At 49.1% G+C, this 18,382-nt stretch overlaps 1 protein-coding gene across 1 annotated transcript in view; it reads left to right on the forward strand.

Annotated features, from left to right (window-relative positions):
* The window catches only part of LOC137367175 (dynein axonemal heavy chain 6-like), a 1,370,791-nt gene that overhangs the window by 962,097 nt on the left and 390,312 nt on the right, over positions 1–18,382 (forward strand). The window contains exon 41 of the mRNA XM_068028611.1: positions 5,338–5,590. Coding sequence (XP_067884712.1) covers positions 5,338–5,590 — 253 coding nt within the window. The remainder of the gene's footprint in view (positions 1–5,337; positions 5,591–18,382) is intronic.

Below are 18,382 nucleotides of genomic sequence, written 5' to 3' on the forward strand. Positions count from 1 at the left end.
TATCTAGTTACCCTGAGAGAATGCTGATATCTAGTTACCCGGAGAGAATGCTGATATCTAGTTACCCGGAGAGAATGCTGATATCTAGTTACCCTGAGACAGTGCTGATGTAAAGTTACCCTGAGAGAATGCTGATATCTAGTTACCCTGAGAGAATGCTGATATCTAGTTACCCTGAGAGAATGCTGATATCTAGTTACCCTGAGAGAATGCTGATATCTAGTTACCCTGAGACAGTGCTGATATCTAGTTACCCTGAGAGTATGCTGATATATAGTTACCCTGAGAGAATGCTGATATCTAGTTACCCTGAGACAGTGCTGATATCTAGTTACCCTGAGAGAATGCTGATATCTAGTTACCCTGAGAGAATGCTGATATCTAGTTACCCTGAGAGAATGCTGATATCTAGTTACCCTGAGAGAATGCTGATATCTAGTTACCCTGAGAGAATGCTGATATCTAGTTACCCTGAGAGAATGCTGATATCTAGTTACCCTGAGACAGTGCTGATATCTAGTTACCCTGAGAAAATGCTGATATCTAGTTACCCTGAGAGAATGCTGATATCTAGTTACCCTGAGAGAATGCTGATATCTAGTTACCCTGAGACAGTGCTGATATATAGTTACCCTGAGAGAATTCTGATATATAGTTACCCTGAGAGAATTCTGATATATAGTTACCCTGAGAAAATGCTGATATCTAGTTACCCTGAGAGAATGCTGATATATAGTTACCCTGAGACAGTGCTGATATATAGTTACCCTGAGACAGTGCTGATATATAGTTACCCTGAGAGAATGCTGATATATAGTTACCCTGAGACAGTGCTGATATCTAGTTACCCTGAGAGAATGCTGATATCTAGTTACCCTGAGAGAATGCTGATATCTAGTTACCCTGAGGGAATGCTGATATCTCGTTACCCTGAGGGAATGCTGATATATAGTTACCCTGAGACAGTGCTGATATATAGTTACCCTGAGGGAATGCTGATATATAGTTACCCTGAGACAGTGCTGATAATTTAATTGCCCCGGGTGCGGATATATATAGTTACTCTGAGACAGTGCTGATATATAGTTACCCTGAGAGAATGCTGATATATAGTTACCCTGAGAGAATGCTGATATATAGTTACCCTGAGACAGTGCTGATATATAGTTACCCTGAGACAGTGCTGATATATAGTTACCCTGAGAGAATGCTGATATATAGTTACCCTGAGACAGTGCTGATAATTTAATTGCCCCGGGTGCGGATATATATAGTTACCCTGAGACAGTGCTGATATATAGTTACCCTGAGACAGTGCTGATATATAGTTACCCTGAGACAGTGCTGATATATAGTTACCCTGAGACAGTGCTGATAATTTAATTGCCCCGGGTGCGGATATATATAGTTACCCTGAGAGAATGCTGATATATAGTTACCCTGAGACAGTGCTGATATATAGTTACCCTGAGACAGTGCTGATATATAGTTGCCCTGAGAGAATGCTGATATATAGTTGCCCTGAGAGAATGCTGATATATAGTTGCCCTGAGACAGTGCTGATAATTTAATTGCCCTGAGACAGTGCTGATAATTTAATTGCCCTGAGACAGTGCTGATAATATAATTGACCTGAGACAGTGCTGATAATATAATTGACCTGAGACAGTGCTGATATATAGTTACCCTGAGAGAATGTTGATATATAGTTGCCCTGAGAGAATGTTGATATATAGTTGCCCTGAGACAGTGCTGATAATTTAATTGCCCTGAGACAGTGCTGATAATTTAATTGCCCTGAGACAGTGCTGATAATATAATTGACCTGAGACAGTGCTGATATATAGTTACCCTGAGACAGTGCTGATATCTAGTTACCCTGAGAGAATGCTGATATCTAGTTGCCCTGAGACAGTGCTGATATCTAGTTGCCCTGAGACAGTGCTGATATATAGTTGCCCTGAGACAGTGCTGATATATAGTTGCCCTGAGTCAGTGCTGATATATAGTTGCCCTGAGACAGTGCTGATATATAGTTGCCCTGAGACAGTGCTGATATATAGTTGCCCTGAGACAGTGCTGATATATAGTTGCCCTGAGACAGTGCTGATATATAGTTACCCTGAGACAGTGCTGATATATAGTTGCCCTGAGACAGTGCTGATATATAGTTACCCTGAGACAGTGCTGATATCTAGTTACCCTGAGAGAATGCTGATATCTAGTTACCCTGAGAGAGTGCTGATATCTAGTTACCCTGAGACAGTGCTGATATATAGTTACCCTGAGACAGTGCTGATAATTTAATTGCCCCGGGTGCGGATATATATTGAAAACAGAAAATGCTTGAGATACTCAGCTGGTTGATGACTTTTTGAGGGAAATTAACATTGATTAGAATCCAGAACCAGCATGTTCCTGTGAGGGAGAAAGACAAGTTTGGCAAGTTTCGGGAAGCTTGGATAACACGGGATATTGTGAGCTGAGTCAAAAAGAAAAAGGAAGCATTTGTCAGGGCTGGAAGGATAGGAACAGGCTAAGCACTTGAGGAATATAAAGACAGTCGGAAGGAACTTGAGCAAGGAGTCATGTGGGCTAAAAGGGTCATGAAAGGTCATTGGCCAACAGGATTAAGGAAAATCCCAATTCTTTTTATACATATATAAAGAGCAAGAGGGTAAGCAGGGAAAGAGTTGGCCCACTCAAGGACAGAGATGGGATTCTATGTGTGGAGCCAGAGGAAATGGGCGAGGTGCTAAATGAGTACGTTGCATCGGTATTCACCAAAGAGAAGGACTTGGTGGATGATGAGCCTCGGGAAGGGAGTGCAGATAGTCTCAATCATCTCATTATCAAAAAGGAGGAGGTGTTGGGTGTCTTGCAAAGCATTAACGTAAATAAGTCCCCAGGGCCTGATGGGATCTACTCTAGAATACTGACGGAGGCAAGGGTAGAAATTACTGCGGCCTTGACAGAAAATCTTTGCATCCTCATTAGCTACAGGTGAGGTCCCAGAGGACTGGAGAATAGCCAATGTTGTGCCTTTGTTGAAGAAGGGTGGCAAGGATAATCCAGGAAATTATAGGCCGGTGAGCCTTACGTCAGTGGTAGGGAAATTATTTGAGAGGATTATTCGGGACAGGATTTACTCCCATTTGGAAGCAAACGAACTTATTAGCGAGAGACAGCATGGTTTTGTGAAGGGGAGGTCGTGTCTTACTAATTTGATTGAGTTTTTTGAGGAAGTGACAAAGATGATTGATGAAGGAAGGGCGGTGGATGTTGTCTATATGGACTTTAGTAAAGCCTTTGACAAGGTCCCGCATGGCAGACTGGTACAAAAGGTGAAGTCACTCGGGATCAGAGGTGAGCTGGCAAGATGGATACAGAACTGGCTCGGTCATAGAAGACAGAGGGTATCAGTGGATGGGTGTTTTTCTGAATGGAGGGATGTGACTAGTGGTGTTCGGCAGGGATCAGTGCTGGTACCTTTGCTGTTTGTAGTAGATATAAATGATTTGGAGGAAAATGTAGCTGGTCTGATTAGCAAGTTTGCGGACGACACAAAGGTTGGTGGAGTTGCGGATAATGATGAGGATTGTCAGAGGATACAGCAGGATATCGATCGGTTGGAGACTTGGGCGGAGAAATGGCAGATGGAGTTTAATCCGGACAAATGTGTGATAATGCATTTTGGAAGGTCGAATGCAGGTGGGAAGTATACAGTAAATGGCAGAACCCTTAAGAGTATTGACAGGCAGAGAGATCTGGGCGTACAGGTCCACAGGTCACTGAAAGTGGCAACGCAGGTGGATAAAGTAGTCAAGAAGGCATACGGCATGCTTGCCTTCATCGGTCGGGGCATAGAGTATAAAAATTGGCAAGTCATGCTGCAACTGTACAGAACCTTAGTTAGGCCACACTTAGAATATTGCGTGCAATTCTGGTCGCCACACTCCCAGAAGGACGTGGAGGCTTTGGAGAGGGTACAGAGGAGGTTTACCAGGATGTTGCCTAGTCTGGAGGGCATTAGCTATGAGGAGAGGTTGGAAAAACTCGGATTGTTTTCACTGGAACGACGGAGGTGGAGGGGCGACATGATAGAGGTTGACAAAGTTATGAGCGGCATGGACAGAGTGGATAGTCAGAAGCTTTTTCCCAGGGTGGAAGAGTCAGTTACTAGGGGACATAGGTTTAAGGTGTGAGGGGCAAAGTTTAGAGGGGATGTGCGAGGCAAGTTTTTTACACAGAGGGTGGTGAGTGCCTGGAACTTGATGCCAGGGGAGGTGGTGGAAGCAGATACGATAGCGACGTTTAAGAGACATCTTGACAAATACATGAATAGGAAGGGAATAGAGGGATATGGGACCCGGAAGTGCAGGTGTTAGTTTAGGCAGGCATCAAGATCGGCACAGGCTTGGAGGGCCGAATGGCCTGTTCCTGTGCTGTACTGTTCTTTGTTATTTCAAGGAGTTCAAGAAGATCCATCAGCTGCTTCCTCATTGTCCCACTCAGCTCTCTGACAGCCAAGTCCTGATGGGCTAGTTACATGCTCCAGCTTGGTGATGGTGGGCCAGTGGGATTTCACATTCATAGGACACCGTGTAATATTCTGACTTTCCAAACTGAATTTTCACAACCTAGGCACAGGAAACATGCTGATAGATGTTGGTGTGCTGCATAATGTGGGTGGGAAGGTGCTCTGTTTTGTAGTCCTAGGCTCCCTCTCCACAAAATGGCAGTGCGCTGTACATGGTAGGGCGTGGTATCCAGGCTGGTATTAGTGTTAAAACAAAGACTGCCTACTTCCACCTCCATAACATTATCTATTCCACCCATGCCTCAACCCATCTGCTGCTGAAACTCTCACTCATGCTTTTGTCACCTCCAGACTTTATTATTCCAATGCTCTCCTTGGAACCCTCTCATGTTCCATGCTCTGTAAGCTTGAGCTCATCCAAAACTCTGCTCCAATATTCTAAATAAAAATAGAAAATGCTGGAAATACTCAGCAGATCAGGCAGCATCCGTGGAGAGAGAAACAGAGTTAACGTTTCAGATCAGTGATTTTTCCTCAGAACTGGGAAAAGTTAGAAATGTTTTGTGTGCATGAAATGGATGAGGGTGGGAGAGTTTGAATGGCAAAGGGTTTCATGGTGAAAGGCCAAAGTGAGTTGTAACGGGACAAGTAAGGTGTGGAGAACAGTCAAAGGAGCCCTGACAAATGTCTGCCGATGATGAAGGGACTGATGTCTTTGTGTGATGTTGCTGTGCTCATTGGACAGGCAGTTTGAAACGACTTGGTTTCCAGTACTTTTTCTTTGCATGATTTAACAGGACCCGGTTGATCTCGGTTGGCGGCCTTATGTTAGTACCTGGCTGGAAAAACTCCCGGAAGAGCTGCCTCAGAAGGCGAGAGAATACTTCCGGACGCTTTTTGACAAAAGCATGTCAGCAGGCCTGAGCTTTGTAAGGAAACGCCGAAAGTTGCAGCAATTTGCCTTCACAGATTTGGGGATAGTGATGACTCTTTGCCACCTATTACAAGCTTTTCTGAATTTCATGAGGCAGAACGGTGGTTTCGGAGTTGGTAAGTAGACCAGTGATGTAATCCTCATTGTGACTTGTGAAATGACATGCAGGAGAGCAGGAACAGAAAGACATGGCAATCGATGTAGACAAATCTTTGAAGATGAAAATGCAAATGATAAAGATAATTCAATTAAATGTTTGATGGGACATTGTAGAGGGCGCTTTACTCTGCATCTCACCCATTTTATTTGTTTTCTTTGCCCTTTTTATTTAGGGTGGCCTTCATACCCCAGGCCCCCTTTACATGCATTTTATAAAATAACTTTATTTAAAAGCAGATAAATACAACAAAACACAAATTAAAATGCCATTCTCAGCATCGATTATGCCCTCCAGCTCCTGTGACGCCCACCAGTCGCGGAAGGCCTCAAGCGAACTGACGGACACCACATGCTCCTTCTCCAAGGACACCCGGGTGCGAACATAACCTTGGAAGAGGGACAGGCAATCAGGGCTGACGGACCCCCCGATGGCCTGCAGCCTGGACCTGTGAAATGCCACCTTGGCCAGGCTCAGGAGCAGACCTATGAGGAGATCCTCCTCCCGGCCCACGCCCCTCCGCACCGGGTGCCCAAAGATCAGGAGGGTGGGGCTCAAGTGCAACCAAAACTTGAGGAGCAGCCCCTTTAAGTACTCAAAGAGGGGCTGCAACCTCGCACACTCCATATATACGTGGAACACGGACTCGTCCAGGCCGCAGAAATTACAGGCGGCTTGGGTTTCTGTTTCTACTTAAAAGTCTCTAGAGGAGTATAGAAAGTGTCGGGGAGTACTTAAAAAAGTAATTAGGAGAGCGAAGGGGGGCATGAAAAATCACTGGCGGGCAAGATAAAGGAAAATCCCAAGGCGTTTCATAAGTATATTAAGGGCAAGAAGGTAACCAGGGAAAGAGTAGGGCCCATTAGGGACCAAAGTAGCAATGTGTGTGTGGAGCCGGAGGACATAGGTGAGGTTTTAAATGATTACTTTTCATCTGTGTTCACTATGGAGAAAGACAATTTAGGTGAAGAGATCAGGGAGGGGGATTGTGATATACTTGAACAAATTAGCATTGAAAAGGAGGAGATATTAGTGGTTTTAGCAGGCTCAAAAGTGGATATATCCCCAGGCCCAGCTGAGATGTATCCCAGGCTATGTGAGGCAAGGGAGAAGATTGCAGGGCCTCTGACACAAATTTTCAAATCCTCTCTGGCCACAGGAGAGGTGCCAGAGGACTGGAGGACAGCGAATGTGGTACCATTATTCGAGAAGGGTAGCAGGGATAAACCAGGTAATTATAGGCCAGTGAGTCTATCATCAGTGGTAGGGAAACTATTGGAAAATATTCTGAGGGACAGGATTAATCTCCACTTGGAGAAGCAGGGATTAATCAGAGATAGTCAGCATGGCTTTGTCAGGGGGAGATCATGTCAAACTAACTTGATTGAATTTTTTGAGGAGGTGACTGGATGTGTAAATGAGAATAAAGCAGTTGATGTAGTCTACATGAACTTCAGTAAGGCTTTTGATAAGGTCTGCATGGAAGATTGGTGAAGAAGGTAAGAGCCCATGGGATCCAGGGCAATTTGGCAAATTGGATCCAAAATTGGCTTCGTGGCAGGAGGCAGAGGGTGATGGTCGAGAGTTGTTTTTGTGATTGGAAGCCCGTGACGTGGTGTACCGGAGGGATCGGTGCTGGGACCCTTGCTGTTTGTAGTGTACATTAATGATTTAGACATGAATATAGGAGGTATGATCAGTAAGTTCGCAGATGAGACAAAAATTGGTGGTGTCGTAAATAATGAGGAGGAAAGCCTTAATTTACAGGACGATATAGATGGGCTGGTAAGATGGGCGGAGCAGTGACAAATGGAATTTAATCCTGAGAAGTGTGATGTGATGCATTTTGGGAGGACTAACAAGGCAAGGGAATATACAATGGTTAGTAGGACCCCAGGACGCACAGAGGGTCAGAGGGACCTTGGTGTACTTGTCCATATATCACCAAAGGCAGCAGCGCAGGTAGATAAGGTGGTTAGGAAGGCATATGGGATACTTGCCTTTATTAGCTGAGGCATGGAATATAAGAGCAGGGAGGTTATGATGGAGCTGTATAAAATGCTAGTTAGACCACAGCTGGAGTACTCTGTACAGTTCTGGTCACCACACTATAGGAAGGATGTGATTGCCCTGGAGAGGATGCAGAGGAGATTCACCAGGATGTTGCCTGGGCTGGAACATTTCAGCTATGAAGAGAGACTGGATAGGCTAGGGATGTTTTCCTTAGAGCAGAGAAGCTGAGGGCAGAACTGATTGAGGTATACAAAATTATGAGGGGCATAGATAGGGTAGATAGGAAGAAACTTTTTCCCTTAGCGGAGAGATCAATAACCAGGGGGCATAGATTTAAGGTCAGGGGCAGGAGGTTTAGAGGGGATTTGAGGAAAACATTTTTCACCCAGAGGGTGGTTGGAATCTGGAACACACTGCCTGAAGGGGTGGTAGAGGGAGGAACCCTCACAACATTTAACAAGTATTTAGATGAGCACTTGAAATGCCATAGCATACAAGGCTACGGGCCAAGTGCTGGAAAATGGGATTAGAATAGATAGGTGCTTGATGGCCGGCAGGGACATGATGGACCGAAGGGCCTGTTTCTGTGCTGTAAAACTCTATGACTCAAAAAGTTTAGAAATGGAAGGGGAAAAGTAACCAAAGAGGGCAGGTTAAAGGAAGTCCGGGAGGAATATATTTGGGCAGTTTAAAATAACTTACCTTTTGTTGCAGCAGCTTTTTCTGAAGCAGCAATAGTGCGAGCGAGGTATAAGCTGGGAAGGTGAGTTTCAGCTTCAAGTAAATTACCTTTTGTTTCAGCGGACTGCTGGATAAGTAAACCTATATATTTGGGCAGTGGCTAAACCCGAAACACTACAAGTGTAGTGTCTCCCACCCATCCTACTCCTCTAACCAAAAAAAAAGGTCTCTAGTGTGGAGGGTTTGGTAAGGTAAGGTTTTCCTTTATTTTTTAATCTCTGTTGTCCATTTAGTGTGGAGGGGATGGAAGCTAGGGCAGTTGCATGCTCCTCTTGCAGGATGTGGGAGGTAAGGGTCACCACTTGTGTCCCTGCTGACTTCACCTGTGAGAAATGCACCCAACTCCAGCTCCTCGCAGACCGCGTTAGGGAACTGGAGCTGGAGCTGGATGAACTTCGGATCATTCAGGAGGCTGTGGGGGTGATAGAGAGCAGTTATAGGGAAGTAGTGACACCTAAGTTACAGGATAAAGGTAGCTGGGTGACCGTCAGGGGAGGGAAAGGGAACAGGCGCACAGTGCAGGGATCCCCTGTGGCCGTTCCCCTCAATAATAAGTATACCGTTTTGGATACAGTTGGGGGGGACGACCTACCAGAGGAAAGCCACAGTAGCCAGGTCTCTGGCACTGAGCCTGACTCTGTGGCTCAGAAGGGAAGGGGGGAGAATAGGAGAGCGATAGTGATAGGAGATTCAATGGTTAGAGGAACAGACAGGAGATTCTGTGGTCGCATGCGAGACTCCCGGATGGTATGTTGCCTCCCGGGTGCCAGGGTCAGGGATGTCTCTGATCGAGTCTATAGGATTCTTAAGGGGGAGGGGGAGCAGCCAGAAGTCGTGGTACATATCGGTACCAATGACATAGCTAGGAAAAGGGATGAGGACCTGAAAAGCGAATATAGGGAGTTAGGTTGGAAGCTGAAAGGCAGGACGAGCAGAGTAGTAATCTCAGGATTGTTACGGGTGCCACGTGCTAGTGAGGCTAGAAACAGGGAGCGAGTGCAGCTGAACACGTGGCAACAGAACTGGTGTAGGAGGGAGGGGTTCAGATATTTAGATTTTTTTAGATTAGAGATACAGCACTGAAACAGGCCCTTCGGCCCACCGAGTCTGTGCCGAACATCAACCACCCATTTATACTAATCCTACACTAATCCCATATTCCTACCAAACATCCCCACCTGTCCCTATATTTCCCTACCACCTACCTATACTAGTGACAATTTTATAATGGCCAATTAACCTATCAACCTGCAAGTCTTGGCTTGTGGGAGGAAACCGGAGCACCCGGAGAAAACCCACGCAGACACAGGGAGAACTTGCAAACTCCACCCAGGCAGTACCCGGAATCGAACCCGGGTCCCTGGAGCTGTGAGGCTGCGGTGCTAACCACTGCGCCACTGTGCCGCCCAATGTGGATCATTGGGATACCTTCTGGGGAAGGTGGGACCTGTACAAGAAGGATGGGTTGCATCTGAACTGGAGGGGCACCAATATCCTGGGAAGGAGGTTTGCTCGAGCTCTTCGGGAGGATTTAAACTAGTTTGGCAGGGGGATGGAAACCGGAGTCACGGATCAGTGGATGGGGTAGCTGTTGAGCAGGCAGATACCGAGTGCAGGGAGTCTATGAGGAAGGTTAGACAGTTGACAGGGCAAAGTTGCAGCCAGTATGATGTGATGAAGTGTGTCGATTTTAACGCAAGAAGTGTCAGGAATAAGGGTGATGAACTTAGAGCATGGATCAGTACTTGGAGCTACGATGTTGTGGCCATTACGGAGACGTGGATATCACAGGGGCAGGAATGGATGTTGGATGTTCCAGGGTTTAGATGTTTCAAAAGGAATAGGGAGGGAGGTAAAAGAGGTGGGGCAGTGGCATTGATAATCAGGGATAGTATCACAGCTGCAGAAAGGGAGGTCGTCGAGGAGGGTTTGTCTACTGAGTCATTATGGGTGGAAGTCAGAAACAGGAAAGGAGCAGTCACTTTATTGGGAGTTTTCTATAGACCCCCCAATAGCAGCAGAGACACGGAGGAACAGATTGAGAGGCAGATTTTGGAAAGGTACAGAAGTAACAGGGTTGTTGTCATGGGTGACTTCAACTTTCCTACTATTGATTGGAACCTCCTTAGTGCAAATAGTTTGGATGGAGCAGTTTTTGTCAGGTGTGTCCAGGAAGGTTTTCTGACTCAATATGTAGATAGGCCGACTAGAGGGGAGACTATGTTGGACTTGGTGCTTGGCAACGAACCAGGCCAGGTGGCAGATCTCTCAGTGGGAGAGCATTTCGGTGATAGTGATCACAACTCCCTGACCTTTACTATAGTCATGGAGAGGGACAGGAGCAGACGGGATGGGAAAATATTTAATTGGGGGAGGGGGAATTACAATGCTATTAGGCAGGAACTGGGGGGGCATAAATTGGGAACAGATGTTCTCAGGGAAATGCATTACAGAAATGTGGAGTTTGTTTAGGGAGCACTTGCTGCGACTGCTGGATGGGTTTGTCCCAATGAGGCAGGGAAGGGATGGTAGGGTGAAGGAACCTTGGATGACAAGAGATGTGGAACAGTTAGTCAAGAGGAAGAAGGAAGCTTACTTAAGCTTGAGGAAGCAAGGATCAGACAGGGCTCCAGTGGGTTACAAGGTAGCCAGGAAGGAACTGAAGAATGGACTTCCGAGAGCTAGAAGGGGACATGAAAAAGTCTTGGCGGGTAGGATTAAGGAAAATCCCAAGGCGTTCTACACTTGTGTGAGGAACAAGAGGATGGCCAGAGTGAGGGTAGGTCCGATCAGGGATAGTGGAGGGAACTTGTGCCTGGGGTCGGAGGAGGTAGGGGAGGTCCTAAATGAATACTTTGCTTCAGTATTCACTAGTGAGAGGAACCTGGTCGTTTGTGAGGACAGCGTGGAACAGGCTGATATGCTCGAACAGGTTGAGGTTAAGAGGGAGGATGTGCTGGAAATTTTGAATGATATGAGGACAGATAAGTCCCCGGGGCCAGATGGGATATACCCAAGGATATTACGGGAAGCGAGGGAAGAGATTGCCGTGCCTTTGGCGATGATCTTTGCGTCTTCACTGTTCACTAGAGTAGTACCAGATGATTGGAGGGTGGCAAATGTTGTTCCCTTGTTCAAGAAAGGGAATAGGGATAACCCTGGGAATTATAGACCAGTCAGTCTTGCGTCGGTAGTGGGCAAATTATTGGAGAGGATTCTGAGAGACAGGATTTATGATTATTTGGAAAAGCATGGTTTGATTAGAGACAGTCAGCATGGCTTTGTGAGGGGCAGGTCATGCCTCACAAGCCTTATTGAATTCTTTGAAGATGTGACAAAACACATTGATGAAGGAAGAGTAGTGGATGTGGTGTATATGGATTTTAGCAAGGCGTTTGATAAGGTTCCCCATGGTAGGCTCATTCAGAAAGTAAGGAGGCATGGGATACAGGGAAAGTTGGCTGTCTGGATACAGAATTGGCTGGCCCATAGAAGTCAGAGGGTGGTAGTAGATGGAAAGTATTCAGCATGGAGCACGGTGACCAGTGGTGTTCCACAAGGATCAGTTCTGGGACCTCTGCTCTTTGTGATTTTTATAAATGACTTGGATGAGGAAGTGGAAGGCTGGGTTAGCAAGTTTGCCGATGACACGAAGGTTGCTGGAGGTGTGGATAGTGTGGAAGGCTGTTATAGGTTGCAACAGGACATTGACAGGATGCAGAGCTGGGCTGAGAAGTGGCAGATGGAGTTCAACCTGGAAAAGTGTGAAGTGATTCATTTTGGAAGGTCGAATTTGAATGCGGAATACAGGCTTAAAGACAGGATTCTTGGTAGTGTGGAGGAACAGAGGGATCTTGGGGTCCATGTCCATAGATCGCTCAAAGTTGCCACCCAAGTTGATAGGGTTGTTAAGAAGGCGTATGGTGTGTTGGCTTTCATTAACAGGGGGATTGAGTTTAAGAGCCGTGAGGTTATGCTGCAGCTCTATAAGGCCCTGGTTCGACCACACTTGGAATATTGTGTTCAGTTCTGGTCGCCTCATTATAGGAAGGATGTGGAAGCTTTAGAGAGGGTGCAGAAGAGATTTACCAGGATGCTGCCTGGACTGGAGGGCATGTCCTACGAAGAAAGATTGAGGGAGCTAGGGCTTTTCTCATTGGAGCGAAGGAGGATGAAAGGTGACTTGATAGAGGGGTACAAGATGATGAGAGGCATAGATAGAGTGGATAGTCCAGAGACTTTTTCCCAGGGTGGAAAGGGCTATCACCAGGGGGCATAATTTTAGGGTGATTGGAGTAAGTTTTCGAGGAGATGTCAGAGGTAGGTTCTTTACACAGAGAGTGGTGGGTGCGTGGAATGCGCTGCCAGCGGTGGTAGTAGAAGCAGATACATTAGGGGCATTTAAGCGACTCTTGGATCGGTACATGGATGATAGTAGTATGAAGGGTAGCTAGGTAGTTTGATCTTAGAGTCGGTTAAAGGTTCGGCACAACATCGTGGGCCGAAGGGCCTGTACTGTACTGTGCTGTACTGTTCTATGTTCTATGAATCCCGAATGAAAATCCCTTCAGTCCGGTTAGCCAACCTCGAACAATTTGAAAAGTTAGACTCGAAATCCTCCCACCTAAATGCAGACTCTATAAGCACCCCGCCAGAGTTGCTAACAGAATTTACAGGAACCTGCAGAGACAAAGAAAGACCTCTAGGGGGCAGAGTAACTGTGAGGGTGATGCCTCGCCTAGTCGAAGTACCGCAGGGGATTGCAGCAGAGTCTGCACAAATACCTGAAGGTAGGAGTGTCCCAGAGAACAAAAGGGAGATTAACAAAGAGTCTTCCCCGCAGTCAAGAAAAAGGGAACCACCCATCCCCTGAAGTCAAAAGCCTTTGAATGACTCAGCAAAGCACAGAGAGATTTCATGATAGACCCACCCACAACTGACTCTCTTGGAAAAAAAGTCCAATTTAGAGCTAATTAAATCTAACTCCCCCCAATCCCCCCACCCCCTTGGCAGACCTCAACAGGAACAAAGATCCGAGGCAGTCAGGGGAATGGGCAAACTAAAGAAATACTTCCCAAAAATCCACTGGGATGGTTACTGGGATGCCAAAAAGGGGAAATTAAAGCAGCACTGCCACCAAGAAATGACAGTTTTAATAAGTTTTTGGATTTATGAATGAATGGGAATGAATGAGAGAAATGCATGGTTTTCTGTATCTTATATTTTCTCTCAACCCTTTAATGAAATGCATCTTTCCTCAAATTGCATTTCATTCCCCTGGGTGTGGAGATGTCATGCAGGCCCCCACCTGCCAAGAATGAGGCACATTAATTTCACCACATGGACATTAAATTTCAAATTGTTGCTGAGAAGAAGAGAAGGCCTGTTTCAAGGGGTTGCCAGGCCCCTGGCTAGAAAGACATTTCTGCATAGTAACAGACAGTGCTTGTAGACAAAGGAGCTATTCCCTGCTCCAATTCAGTCCACAGATGTGGTTAGACCAGTTAGCCACATGCCTACCTAGCTGTTGCAGAATTTTAAACTGAGAGTCTGCAGAGAAAGCAGAAAGTTCCTGGACTGAAGCAGACCTCCCCTTCTGCCTGCCTGTCTGTCTGCTCCCATCTCTTTCTCACAGAACTCCAAAAACCAACTGAAGACACGTAAACCTCAAGAGAACAAAGTTTCCTACCATGAACAAGGTTTATGAAGAATATTGGGCCCCAATGATAAGCAAGACCTATCTACAATCAAGGACTGCAGTGAGCTCAAAGAACCGTAACAACAGCTCTTTGGGTTTCTGGCAGAAAGTTCACTGCATATCTCCCTTCCCTGAGGACTGAGAGATGGTGAAATCTGGAGAGAGACCCCCTGCTGCCATTGTTGTTGAGGCTGGCTATGGTTATCTTCATGTCAAAAGTACTTAGAGTCCCGTCACCAACACCTCACTGTGAGGAGGGAGCGAAAGTGCACCTGGCCTTCCATTCCCCCAGCAACCCATTGAGGAACGCATTAAACTGGTGCCTCTCAACCAGTTTCACGCCCGTGCCCTTCCCTGCTTTCTTGAGAGCAGCACGGACGGACTGGATGATCAATGCCAAATGTGACCACAGGCCGAGGGCCAGCTGAACTTTATTGCGGCAACCCCTGCATGCCACGAGGAAGTCCCAGAGTTTTGCCTTGGCGACGAGAGGAGACTTGGTGGGGGGCATGAGGGAGTCCACCGCCTCACTGGCAATGGATGAAAGATCATCCTCCGTGCCCCACACCGAGTTCCCATCCTCCTGTGGGTTGTCACCGCCAGCAGCCAACACAGCCATCACACACTGTGGGGTGGGCGTCCTGGCCGCGCCTGCTGGCCCCGCCTCCGTCACGATGTTAGCCCCAGGATCGATGGCGGAGGATTCCTCTCTGGATTCTTGAATGGAACTGGAGCCTATGAGCGCCAACGGTTCAGGCCCCCACTCTTCTTCCGTCCCCAGGCCAATGAGTGGCCCAGGGGAGACTGTAGTTGACGACTCCGGAAATCCAGCTGGAGCTGGGACTGGAGCTGGAGATGGGAGGCCATCTCCCGCCCTGCAAGCGCCCACAGGCCCAGCAGACGGGTAAATACGCAAATTGGCCTCAGGGTCAGGTACATCCTGGGTGACAGCAGTCAGGCCGCTGGGAGGGTTGACCCTCGCAGGACTCACCCCCAATCCAGAACACCCGACCCAGTGGCAGATGGAATATTTTCTCCTAGTGGGTCCACAGACTCCCCCACCATGGGCGGGCCCACCACCTCAGGAGTTGCCAAGATTACAGGGCCATCTCCCTCCGCCTCTGTTCCGAGGGATGGAGAGTTCCCGCCCAGGCCTCGAGACCCTCATGGTGCTAGTGACGGGGGGAGCCCGAGGACCTGCGCTAGGAGATGGTCCCCGAAGTTCAGGGCCTTCTTCAGAGGAGGGTTGCGTAGGCTCAAAGACCTCCATCGCAATCGAGGCCTCTGCTTCTACCTCCACACCCCTTGCCCAGATCCGTTGGGTCCGAGCTCAGCCACGGAGCAGGTGGGCTCCCCTGGATTGGGCCTATGGCTAAGCTCAGGCTCTCCTGTTGTGTCCAGGGGCCATGCCTTTGGGTGTTTCAACCTGCGCCATGCCTTCCTTCCCCTCGGACGGGTCTTCCCCTCTCCATCGGATGCAGTGAAAACCATTGGCTTCAGAACCGCCTGAGCGGTGGTTGTTGTAGCTGTCGCGGGAGTAGGGGGAGGTGCAGCGGCGCCACCCTGGGCCACCGAGGTGGAGTTGGCGGCCCGGAGGTTGGGCAGCTCTTCCAAACATGCCTCACCCACTTGCAGCCATGGCACCATGCCCCATCTGTGGCCACTCCCTGGAACCCCACATTAAACTAGCCCTCTGTAACCTCCTCCCGCGTCAGCTGCATAAAGAGCTGTCAGCGGAAGGAGTATATATGCCAGCACACAGGAAGTGCTCCAAATTCTCCAGCCAATCCTGTTTCTTTTTCTTTGATGGGGACAGTGTAGAGGGAGCTTTACTCTGTATCTAACCCCGTTTTTTTTTAATCAAGTGGCCTTTATACCCCAGGCCCCTTTTATATCTTTTATGTCGAGGGGGTCTTTATTCCTCAGGCCCCCTTTATATACATAATTTTAAAATAACTATTAAAAACAGATAAATAAACAAAAAACTCAAATTAAAATGCCATTCTTGGCGTTGACGATGCACTCCAGTCCCTGCGTTGCCCACCGGTCGCGGAAGGCCTCAAGCGTAAGGGCAAACACCGCATGCTTCCTCTCCAGGGACACCCGGGCGCGAACATAACCGCGGAAGAGGGGCAGGCATTCAGGGAGGACAGACCCCCCTGATGGCCCGCAGCCTGGACCTGTGAATTGTCACCTTGGCCAGGCCCAGGAGCAGACCGACGAGGAGATCCTCTTCCCGGCCCACGCCCCTCCTCACCGGGTGCCCAAAGATCAAGAGCACAGGACTGAAGTGCAGCCAAAACATGAGGAGCAGCCCCTTCAAATACTCAAATAGGGGCTGCAACCTCGCACACTCCATATATACATGGAACGCGGACTCGTCCAGGCTGCAGAAAGTACAGGCGGCCTGGGAGTCCGTGAACCTGCTTAAAAGTTGATTGCACGGGACCCCAGGTCCTTGATGTAAAGTGGGTGGACTCCCGCATAGAGACTCCTCCATCGGGGTTTCCCCTCGCCGCCAGATGGCAACGCGGACTGCCAGGGCGTGTCTGGCCGGCTGACGAGGGCGAGGAGGTGGAGTGTGTGCAGGAGCAGCCCGTACAGGAAACCCCTCCGCGCCGATTGGAATGGTGCGGAGGGCATTTCCGAGAGGTGGCTCGGGTTGTGCGGGACTGGCTTCCGAGGAGGGTTTCGGGGATGGGTCCGATGAGCAGTTCTGGCCGAGAGGGGGTCAGCTCGGCCAGGAGCACTCCGCTCTCCCGAGCCCCCTCGCCATCCGCAGTGAGGGACGTCCCGGAGGCTTCGGCTACTCCTCCGCCCGCCAGTCCGTGCCCGGAGTCGGCCGCCCGGACAGCTGAGGCGCTCTCCTCCGCCAGTGGGGGAGCGCCTTGACTGGAGGCAATCATGTTCCAGACTCGGAATAGATCCCGGTAAAAGACAGGCAACTCCCTCAGAGAGGCGCGGCTAACAGACTCCGCCGGGCAGTGACACTGGCGGAAGAAATACATCGCCAGCGCACACCATCTGGGAGGACGCTCGAATTACAGGTAGCTCTGCAGGGTCCGAAGGCAGAGAGTCGCAGCCTGAATGCGGATGCACACAAGCGACTGGCCGCCCTCCTCGATTGGGAGACTCAGGACCGCAGCAGAGACCCAGTGTTTCCTCTTGCCCCAGAAGAAATCGATGAGTTTCTTCTGGATCTTGGTGGCGAATGCAAGGGGCGGGGCCAAAGTGACCAAATGGTACCACAGCATCGAGGCCACCAGTTGGTTTATGACCAGCGTTCGGCCCCTGTAGGAAAGCACTCGGAGCATTCCTGTCCAGCGCCCCAGCCGAGTGGTGACTTTCGCCTCCAACTGCTGCCAGTTTGCCGGCCAGGCTTCCTCAGCGGGGCGAAGGTGGACTCCCAGATAGAGGAGGTGCGTGGTGCTCCACGCAAAAGGTGTCAACTCCTCCGGCAGAGAGTCCACCCGCCACTGACCCACCAGGAGACTGGAACATTTCTCCCAACTGATCCTCGCGGAGGACGCGGCAGAAAAGGTCTGCTGGCATTCACGCATCCTCCGCTAGTCAACGGGATCTGTGACCGCGAGGAGCACGTCATCGTCGTAAGCTGAGAGAACGACCCGCATGGCCAGCTCGCGCTGAGCCAATCCCATCAACCTCCTGCGAAGCAGGCACAGGAACAGCTCCACGCAGATGGTGTACAATTGGCCGGACATGGGGCATCCCTGACACACTCCTCTCCCAAAGCGAAGGGGCGCCGTCAAGGACCCGTTAACTTTGACCAGACACTCTGCGGTGGCGTATAAAAGTCGGATCCGGGCCACAAAATGCGGCCCTCGTCCGAAAGCGTGCAGAGTCCCGAAAAAGTAATCGTGATCCACCCTGTCGAACGCCTTCTCCTGATCGAGGGAGAGAAAGGCGACCGACTGACCAGTCCTCTGGGAAAGATGGATCAGGTCCTGGATCAGGTGGATGTTGTCCTGGATGGACCTGCCTGGGACCGTGTAGGACTGGTCGGGGTGGATCATGTGGGCCAGCACGGAGCCCAGGCGGGTAGACATAGCCCGGTCAAAGATCCTATAATCCGTGCTGAGGAGGGAGACCGGATGCCAGTTTTTAAGCAGGCGGAGATCGTCCCTCTTCGGCAGCAGGACGATGACTGCCCTGCGCCACGAGAGGGGCAGCTCCGGGGTCGCCAGACTTTCCCCCAGGACCCGCGCATAATCGTCCCCCAGTACGTCCCAGAACGCCCTGAGGAACTCCATGGTCAGTCCGTCCAGCCCTGGGGATTTG

Source organism: Heterodontus francisci, chromosome 3 (genome assembly GCF_036365525.1).
Source record: "Heterodontus francisci isolate sHetFra1 chromosome 3, sHetFra1.hap1, whole genome shotgun sequence".
Classification (NCBI taxonomy): Eukaryota; Metazoa; Chordata; class Chondrichthyes; order Heterodontiformes; family Heterodontidae; genus Heterodontus; species Heterodontus francisci.